The 10511-nt window shown below is 30.9% G+C and overlaps 1 protein-coding gene across 3 annotated transcripts; it reads right to left on the bottom strand.

Annotated features, from left to right (window-relative positions):
* Positions 1-1436: 1436 nt before the first annotated feature.
* LOC110711522 (syntaxin-51-like) lies at positions 1437-7649 on the bottom strand. 3 transcript variants are annotated; one of them, XM_021889929.1, is made up of 7 exons: positions 7495-7649; positions 6634-6900; positions 3768-3973; positions 3550-3650; positions 3342-3386; positions 1988-2124; positions 1437-1813 (listed from the first exon to the last, which is right to left on the bottom strand). In XM_021889929.1, the coding sequence occupies exons 2-6, from the start codon at positions 6849-6851 to the stop codon at positions 1999-2001; spliced, it is 696 nt and encodes a 231-aa protein (XP_021745621.1). In that variant the 5' UTR covers positions 6852-6900; positions 7495-7649; the 3' UTR covers positions 1437-1813; positions 1988-1998. The 3 variants fall into 3 exon arrangements, with proteins under 3 accessions (XP_021745621.1, XP_021745622.1, XP_021745623.1); XM_021889930.1 differs by having other exon boundaries at positions 7422-7644; XM_021889931.1 differs by lacking the exon at positions 7495-7649 and adding an exon at positions 7417-7491.
* Positions 7650-10511: the final 2862 nt, after the last annotated feature.

Here is a 10511-nt window from a genome sequence, read left to right as displayed (position 1 = left end):
AATACGATGTACAATCTGTTATAAGTTATTTTAAAATGATTAAAAGTTACCCTATAATAAATGAAAGTTACCCTATATAAATAAAGTTAAAAGTTATCAAAAAAAAACCTAAAACTTACCCTAATTTCAATAAAAGTTACCTCGATATACAGTAATATTAATGTAGAGTTGGATAATTATAGAACGTACTTTTTTCTTATGGAGTATGTCAAACTTACAAGTATTTCGTAGAACTCTATTTCAAAATACCATGTATATAAATTTAAGAAAAAAATTAAAGCTAACTAAGAAAACACTATTAAGATTTGATTAAGTTGGAATAATCAAATTTTTATGATGATTTTTTAAAATTTTATTCAATTCATCGACCTGTGTTTAAGTAAAGTAATTCTGAACTCAAATTATTGTTCCTAACAATCCCTTACATGTGTCACTTTTGATTATTGAGGGTGAACTTTTACTAATAATTTCTTTTGAATTAATTTAGATAGAAAAAAATGGATAGATTTGTAGTAGTATTAAATACAAGTATATTTTTTATAACACTAATGATACATTTTTATCACCGCATTTTGTGACAAAGTAGTAAGTTAGTAACAAACTATCAATTGAAGTTCATTTTCTAAAGGTAGACACGATAAGCCGATAAGGTACGAATTTACAAAAGAAATGATTTTTTGTTTTGTCGCTAACATGAAAAATTTGGATTTCTTCTTTTCATTTTGTTGATTAATCTTCATAACGGTGATCATATAAATTTTGTTAGTGGGGGTGTTTATGGTGATAGATGGTTCTTAGGAGCGGTGAAAAGAGATTCTTATATGAACCTGGCCTTAAAGATATATTTTGCTCAATTTAATAATTATTGTCCATTTTATTATCAAATTGAGCAAAAATTAACCACGGTAGCTTAAGGTGATGACCAATGAGTTTGGTCGGGTAATGATGGTGAAAGTAATGAGAATGGATAACATTTACGTTGAATTTAGCCGTCTTTTATACCACGGTAATGGAATCAAAAATCCAAAATGTATCATGCACATCCTTTTGTGAAATATTTTACACACCCGAGTGTACCGTGCCTCAAATTTAGTTTTTGCTTTCATTTGAAGATTAATTGAAAAACAATTATCAAAATGAGAACAAAATGTTCATGGGTGTACTGTGCACCCGAGTGCATATAACAATCTCTCTTGGGTAGGTTTTCCATCATTAGTGGAACGGCACAAGCAAAAATATAATATTGTTTGAACGATGTACAGGAATGATGTAACCCCCTATCTCCCCTTGTTAAATTCCAATTTAGGGTTTGGTGCACTCTTTCTCTGTTCTCACTGTCCCTTATGTCTACATTATGCATCTCTTCCGTTTTGATATCATATTGGTGAGGAGTAATTATGCCTACATAACTACATTATACACATTGTAAGGCGACAAAAGATAAAATGAACATATTTACTTTAAAAGATAGATGAGTTAATACACCATTTCAGAATTCCTGAAATAGCACAATTTCCGGGCAAAAGAAGCCAATGTTAATAGTAAGATGGTCATCACATACAACTTCAGCAGATGCTGAGATTTAACTTGACAAAAGATTGCGCCCTCTAAGAGAGATAACACAAAAGGGTGGAATTTGCTGACTGTGAAAGATGCATACTTTACACACTATTCATGGAGACTGTCCAATCTGCAATCAATCCACAATCATTGCAAAAATAGGTCATATAGGTAGTTTGAGCGGTAATTTCATTTGCAGATCCCAATATCAACACTTCCAGTGAAGTTTCGAGATCAATATGCTACCCAGGACCTACAATACAAAAATACGAGAGATTAAAAATGGAACCACATTACTGTAAAAGGGCAATCTCCACCAGAGAAAACCAAAAACAAGGAAGGCATCACAAAACAAAGAAAGAGAAATTCACAATTCAGTGTACTTCATATTAGAGTCTCATAAATGAACAAGACTGATTGAGCTTACCGAACATAATTCTATAAATATTTGATCAGTGCCAATACAACAAGGATGAGAGCCACGATCAAGACAACCAATAGACACAAGCAGGCGCAACCTCCCTTGGTGCGTTTATTAAATATGGCCAATCTCCTTTGAATGCGCTGTTCCAAATGTCACGAAATACAAATTAAAACCCAAAAGATAAAAATCACCATCCACTAATCAATATGCAAAAGACTGAATATTGAAGTGGAGAGATTTAGAAAGCCCCAAAGAGAAAGAAGGTCTCACATTCTCTGGTTGAGCACCAACAAGTCAAAAAATTCATTAAGAAGAAACCAAAGATAAAGAATGTCCAGGGGTCACAAACAGAGGATCTAGAATACAGGGGGGCACATAAAGTCCAAAGGTTTAGAATTGAAACTGATGTTCATCCAACCAAACTTTTCACTTGTGTGTGCAGTTCACTGGACATCATAATATTTAACATGGTTGCCATCAGTTAACATCTTGCTCTGTTCTCAGGTCATCAACAAATAGTAGCCCAGTACTATCACAAGCTACCTTAGGAAATAATTATAAGCAATGATTGATTGATTTGGCACCCAATAAATCACTCCAGTAAAGGAGGAATATCAAATGTGTAGTAGTACAAAAAAATCAGCTTCAATTAAGATATTAGACCCATAACATAAAGGATTTGCAGTATAAATGGCTAATTAATATCAAAAGATATGCCCACAAAAAGAACAATACAAGTATAATATTTGTGGTTGCCATAACGATCATATCAGTACACTCACTCACACATGCCTCGCCATCTTAAGGTAGGACTTGGGAGATTTTATCAACATTTGTAACATGTTACACAGGAATACAATAAGGCTTCTATGAATGAGAAAGTTTGTTTAAAACCAACAAGGGACAAGGCCCAGACATCTAGATTTGCAGGCAGATTAATACATTTAAGGAAATAATTTGACAGCTCCAAAAAAAAAAAAAAAAAAAAAAAAAAATTCTCTTAAGTACATATATGCAAAACTGCTGTTTTCATATTGAATATACTACATTCAATATCCAAAAGCTTTTTTAGATCTAACTTGACTTGGAAACTGGACAAAGTCCACAATAACACTTAAAAAAAAAGCTTTTTAACAGCCAAATGTTGTGAATACAGATCAAAGCAAACATTATATTATCATAAGTGAAACAAACTCCCACTTATTTTTTAAAGTCTACATTGCAATCACTGTTTTAAGATGTTCAGACAAATCACTTTTTAATTACAAGCAACAAAGAGGTAAGAAAATTATAAGCAGCTTACTTTACCGAAAGCGAACGTAAATAAACAAGTATGAAAGTACAAAGACAAAATTACCTGCAAGCGAGAATTTGTAGACTCCACATGATCATCCAAAGTATCCTACAAATAAAGGATTTAGGTTCAGAAGTTTAAAAAAAAGTTATTACCCCAATGATTCGGTAAAGGTAAAGTATTGTTATTATTATACGCAGCAGATTATGCCTACAGAGAAAGTACAATGGAGAACTTATGCCACAAAAACTGAACCATACTAAAACATTACCAAGAGTCTAGTGTGAAGGGTAAGCTCTTCGTTGACTGCTAGTGCTATATGTTTTGTGCTTACTATAGTCTCCTCCAATTTCTCAAGGCCCTCGTCTTGCTCTGCTTAGGGATAAAGGGGGAAATGAGGTGTGATTGTACAAACAATAGAGCTAAGATAAGGAGTGTACAACAAATATGTATATATATATTTATAGATGCAAACTTCTTTTTCCATACCTCTCATAATCTGACGTTGGAAGCCTACAATTCCATGGTTGTCCATGTTAGATGCTCTCTTCATTACATCGTCTGACTTCACATCCGGACCTAGTAAACGGTCCCTGTAAGCAGCACTGTATGAATTGAGAGTATTTGCCATCTGATTGATTTTAGATTTCAAATTTGACAGCAAGTCATTGCGCTTATTCATCTCTTTTGCTGTTCTGCATCAATGTGATAGCATAAGCAATATATTATCTCTATATCAGACAAGTAAAAGGATCAACAAATAAAAGGTACTATGGAATACACTACCAAAAAATAGGATAATAATTAAGGACACTGGAGAACAGGACTTGTAAATACATTTAAACCCATAAGTGATAATGATTTAACAAAGATAGTGCTTAATATTGATAAATAGATAGTGCTTAATATATTAATATATTGATAAAATCAAGTCAAAATCAGCTTCCAAAATTTTTCAGCTGTCATGCCTAAGATTTTGACAATCATCATTGATTTCTTTTTTTTTTTCTTCATATAACCAGGTATGCAGGTGCAACTAAATTCAACAATCCAGGAAACCCGTGAATTCTGTAGGGACCCATATTTGCCAAAAAAAAGTATACCAGAGGCATTCCTATGTGGCTCATGCATAGCACTCTACATGAAAAATCTTATTTCACTTGTAAATACACCAAAGAAAAATTTCAAGCCTATGCACAAATTTAACTGTCCACTATTATTCCACAACGTAACAAATGAAAAATATCCTTACACTAGGCCTGGTTATTGGGAGGGTCAGTGCGGGTCGGTGTGGGTCAGGGTCAGGTCAGGATTAGTGCAAATTTAAACGGGTCATTGACAGACCTTTAATATTCAACCTACATTTCATTCAAAGATTGATCCTTCTTTCTTTCACCAACAAAATACAGTAGAATCAATTCCATTTCATTCCTATTTCCCTCAATTTAAGTCAAAATCTTACCAAAAAATTTCCAAAAAAAATATAAATTCCATAAAATTTACATGACTCATTTTTCGCATTCTCTCTTCTCCTCTCTCACTCTCCATCCCTGCTCTTTGGCAGAGGCTCCAATGCCACTACATCTTTCTTCATCTTCCCCAAATCTCCCAAAGTGTAGAGCCCTACAATTACAATCTTACCTTCAATTTCCTCAGATCTCCTCATCATTGTTTTGGAAATAGATTGAAATAATTCGCCTTTAGAAGTAGATGTATCCATTGTCGAAAAGAGCAAGAGAAGAAGTGTCAAAGAGAAGACAGAGCGATGATGGAGATAATCTTTGAATTTGATTGGGGAATATGACTGAATCTAGGAAATTAGGGATTTGGGGTTGAGAATTAGGGGTTTACTGATTTGAAGACCCTATAAAAAAGAAACTAACCTTTCAGAATTAGAGAGAGATAGTGGAACTTCTTCAGTTCTTATTGGACTACCTAATAGTTTTTTCTTTGATTATTGGGCTCTAATTGGAGACCCTATAAAAGCCCTATAAGATATTACCCTATAAAAACCCTATCCATTAAATTTAAAAGGGTCAAAACCCTTTAATTATAAGCCCGACCCCTTTTGCCATTGGGTAGCCCTGTCCAATAACCAGGCTACCTTAAACTATAATAAATATTACATAAGCCAGACTAGAACACACTAAACACACTTATGCAAAAGCATAACAATTGATCTACATCAAGTCACGAAAGCTTCACATATTCACATCCAAGACATGCAAAGTTACTTTACACTTCATAATTAATAAACTTCACCAGCTGATTTGATACAGAGAACATACAAAATCCAGGCTAAAAATAAAAGGTCCAGTTTAATTATAACCATAGAGTAACCAATGCTCCAGACAACAAGCCCCACCCCCCCCCCCCCCCCCAAAAAAAAAAAAAAAAAAAAAAAAAAAAAAAAAAAAAAAACCCTTCCAATAAAAAAGTAAATTTTTTATCCTGTTTTATGCTGTTTTATTGTATTTAACAATTACTCCTGAATCCTGATTATCTTTATCTGTTTCCACATTTCTTAATTCAAAAATAAGTTTGTCATATTTCATCATCTTTTGATTCTAGTGCAAGAATACAATTGAAATAAGACAATTAAAGTATTGAACATTTAAAGGAAATGCTCAGCAATTAAAACAGTTAGATGATAGGCTAAACACTCAGGAACTCATCGTAGTAAGGAAAGTCATGGCCTCATGGGCATAAACCAGCTTGCTGTCACCCCAAAATTCTACTCATAGTTGATCAAACGAAAAAGATTCACACACAAAATAATGCGAAGAAATCTATGCACATATTCACAAAATGGAAGGCTTCTAGAAAATTACAAAGCATAGAAAACAAGAGTAATTGGAGCTTTATTTGCTCCTTTACGTGCCAGTTTATCTATGGCATAGAAGACTTGTTTGACTTTGAAAGTTTAAAGGTCAACATTTGAAACTTGGACTAGTAACCTTTGAGAGTACATTGGTCTGCAAAATGAAAATAATTCTACAAATTTTTTTCCTTTTTGACAGGAATAATTCTACAATTGTCATAAACATATATTGGTTATGATTTAAAAAGGGTAAAAGTTAATCATGACACCAAAGAAAAGGTCAAAAAGAATGTTGATATGAAATGGATGGAAAAGCAGTTCATCTTCAAGACATCACATTGAGCCTAATCATATCATAGGAAACCAGTGACAATGAGCCGCTGAAAGAATTTAATTAAAAAACAATTATGGTAAACATGGAGACAAAGTGTGAGCAACTTTAAAAATTCTGGTCCGGGAAGCATGTTGCAGCTTAGCAATGCACGACATATCCAACAATAATCATTAAAGCAGTTGTCAACTTTATATACTTACATAGGCTGCATGCTTGGGAGCTTTGCTAAAAGTGACTCCAAATTCTCTAGTTTAGTATTCAATATGGTAATCTTACGACGAGTACCAGAAAAATGACGCTGTGTCTGTGTTCCAGTTGGCGGTAGAGTACTTGCCTCAGAGACCATACTGTTTATTTCATCCGCAAGCTTTGATGCTTCATTATATTCCCGCATCCATGACTCGGAAAGTGATGCCATTTCAGCTATCAGTAATAACTAACTCCTAAGAAAGATGAACAAACCAACCCTGAACAAACAAAAAAACATATGTCAACAAAACTTGCACACTTGCTAAAATACCATGTGATGAAACTTTATGAACAAAAATCAGATTACAAAATGATCACAACAAGACAGTAACAACTAAAACATCAGTAATCAAGATTCGAACATCAAACTTTCAAACTGCAATAATTCCAGCTCAATCAAATTAAAAAATCAAAACCCAGAAGACCAATTATATAATTGATCAAGGAGAAATTTCAAAAGTTCAAGTAACTAATCCCTGCCTGCTACAAGAAATCAGCAACAATTGATCAACCAATTCCTCTTAAACCCTAAATTTTAAAACCCCCAATATCTAAACAAAAAAGGGGTTTCTCATAACATTCCCAGTAAAGGAAATATAGCAATAATTTCATCAATTTCTACAACAATTGGCACAAAATTCACACAAAATCTCCCAAATTTCAACAGTGGAAGTCAATAATTAACAACCCTAAAAAATTAATAAAATCAAAATCCAAGCGCAATATTGAATAACCTTACACAAATTTTCGCAATCAATATAAAATTAAACCGGAGTAATCATGAAACTGAAGCAAATTCCTAATAACATTACCCGAATTAAAAGATTGGGATCAAAAGAACAGAAAAGTGGGAGAGAGAAAACGAGGGCGTGTAAGACAAGGTATGGTCAATAGTGGTGGAATTTTAGGAAATTTCGTGAGGAGGAGAAGCAGTTTGTTGGTTCTAAATTGTCGTCATCTGATTTTAATGCATGAATTTTATTCTTAATACAGTTGGGTCCTTCAATAATTATGGTCTCGTTTAGTTCAATTTATTTTTACTTATTTCAAAATAAATAAGTTCAGATCAGAAAAATAAGTTCAGATCAAATCATCGTTTTATGTGCAAATAGATGGGAATCCATGCGATGCACGGTTTTTTCATCTAAGATTTTTAATTATTTGATTTATATTATTTAATAATTTCAGACAAAATTACTAAAGTTTAATATTTTTTTTACTATAATTTATATAGAATTCATTAAATACAAATAAATTTTGTACGATATAAATCTAATTATTAAATAATGCTTCAAAATTATAAAAATAGTATTTTTAATATAATACTTTTCAACCGTTTTTTGGATGTGATTCATAAGAGTTGAGATATCAATCTTCTTAGAGATAATTTCTTCTGAGTCCATAGAAGTACCTTGTATTTCAAGTTTCCCAATAGTACTATTTTTCGATTTTTCACTAAAAAAACAAAAAATTATTAAAAAATATAAATTATAAGAGTCGATGGACTTCGAAGCTTGCATAATGGACCCCCAAAAGCAACAAACAGATTTGATTATATCTTCAAACAATAGTGTTAGTAGTGTCTTCTATATGTAGCAGTAACATCAATTTATCGATAAAAAGCATACGCTATGTACCAAAAAAAGAATTTTGAAAGATAGAAATCATACTTCCAAATGTCTTTTAAGACCTGAACTTCTACATTTTTATAGATTTTGGTTGATGACGAAGAGGTTAGATTAAAAGTACATGTATATTAAGTAATAATAATAAATAAATAGCTAGATAAATAAAAATAATAAGTAAGTAAAATAATAAACTTAAATTACCATTAAACTCTTTCACCATCATTGACGTAACTATAATAGGAAAAGGTTTGATGAAATCAATTAGTTGAATTTTCCATTTCGTAAACTCAACAAAAACTTTATTTCAAAGCTTAATTTGAACTCGTTTCTCCCTAAAAACAAAAAACCTAAAAACAAAAAAATATTAGATACATATAAAATAAATATATGTAAGAAGAATTATTTAAAAATAATAAAAAAAAACATGCATACCATTTATCTTCTATACAATAGATAAAATAAACCAATACATTTACCAGGAAGTGATTTTTTGTTGTGAAATTGACCTAAAGAATGTAATTGTATAAAATCAAATCTATGCATTGAAATTTTTTCATCATCCCCATTCGCTCGGACAACAGTATTTTGAAAAGATTGAATCATTATTTTATTGTCACTGACAACGCGATATTGATTCAATTCTTATTTGGAACGACTGAAAAGTATCTAATGGTGTAAACTTTTCCTTCAATCAATTTCGGACGAAAGGGTTGAACAAAGTGGATTTAATTGAGGCGTGAATGTAATCACCCTGTACTTTAAAATAAGAAATTAAGTTAATTAATTACAATAAAAACTAAAGAGGTTTCAAAAAAAATTTAATAGAGGTAAATATTTTATAAGAAATACCTCCTGGTCCAATAGGACCATATCCAAACTTATTAAGTTATCTTGTTTGCAAAAGTTTAGTACATCAAACATGCGAGAAACTCGTACCTTGAATTTTCAATTATTTTTGCTCGAATTTAATTCTCTGATTAAATTAGAAACTGACACAAAATTACTAACACAACATTTATTTGAGTTGGTTTTGTATTGATATGAAATTTTGTTGGTGTCGTATGATGCGTCAATTTACAATGATAGGTATGACAAATTTTAATTTAATTAATTAACGAACAATTTTTATTTCTTATCGTAAACACCATCAAAATTTATCTTATAATGGAAGATATGTTTAGTGATATGATTATAAGTATTTTTTAATTTACTTTTTTGGGTTACGAATAGTGAGTAAGATATTATTTGTGTTTTGTGTCATATAATTTATATGTAGTGGGTGTTTATTTATCATATATCATTTTAATCAAAGATATTTCAATAATATGCTAGTATCCTCATCAAGATAGTTTTTAGATAGTATAGTGGTTTAATTACTAATATCTTTTTGGAGAACATGTAGTTTATCTATATCATTAGATTTTTACTTTTTTTTCATGAAAATAATTATATTTGTGGCCAGTAACCTCAATAGTTTTAAGATTGTATAGTGGTTTAATTAATAATATCTTTTTGGAGAACATGTAGTTTATATAGTGGTTTAATTAATAATATCTTTTTGAAGAACAGGTAGTTTATCTATATCATTGGATTTTTACTTTATTTTTTTCATGAAAATAATTTAATTTGTGGATTTTAATCTACGTGGCATTAAAATTGGAGACATATCAAATCTAATTCGTCACTTTTATCTAGGTGGCGAGTGAATTTTTTAAATCTAAACTAAAATAAAAATCTGATTTTTTTATTGGTTAAAAAATAATACCTTTGCTTACATGGCGCTTCGAATGCTCTCCAAAAATGCCTACTTTATTTATATATATTAGATTTTTTATCGCTAAATATCTTTAATTTCGTAATGAAAAGAATTATAAAAATTGCATATTAATAAAATACACATTATTACGTATCTAACAAGATCACGCTTGATATATTTTTTCCTTAAAGATTATCGTACACTTAAGGTCAAAGTTTGGTCAAATCAGACAATAAGATCAGATTAGATAAAACCAGATCAGATAAGTTCATATAAGCAAAAATAAAGTGAACTAAACAGGGCCTAAGTGAGAGTCGTACATGGATTTTTGAATTTAAATTTGATTAGGATTAGGATTACAAAGTTAAATTTTAAAATTAATTAAATTTGATTATATAAAATACGGAGTAGCTTTTTTAGAAAATTTAAAAATACAACATAAAAA

Source organism: Chenopodium quinoa, unplaced genomic scaffold (assembly GCF_001683475.1).
Source record: "Chenopodium quinoa cultivar QQ74 unplaced genomic scaffold, ASM168347v1, whole genome shotgun sequence".
Lineage (NCBI taxonomy): Eukaryota > Viridiplantae > Streptophyta > Magnoliopsida > Caryophyllales > Amaranthaceae > Chenopodium > Chenopodium quinoa.
This window is presented reverse-complemented; position numbering and strand designations above follow the sequence as displayed.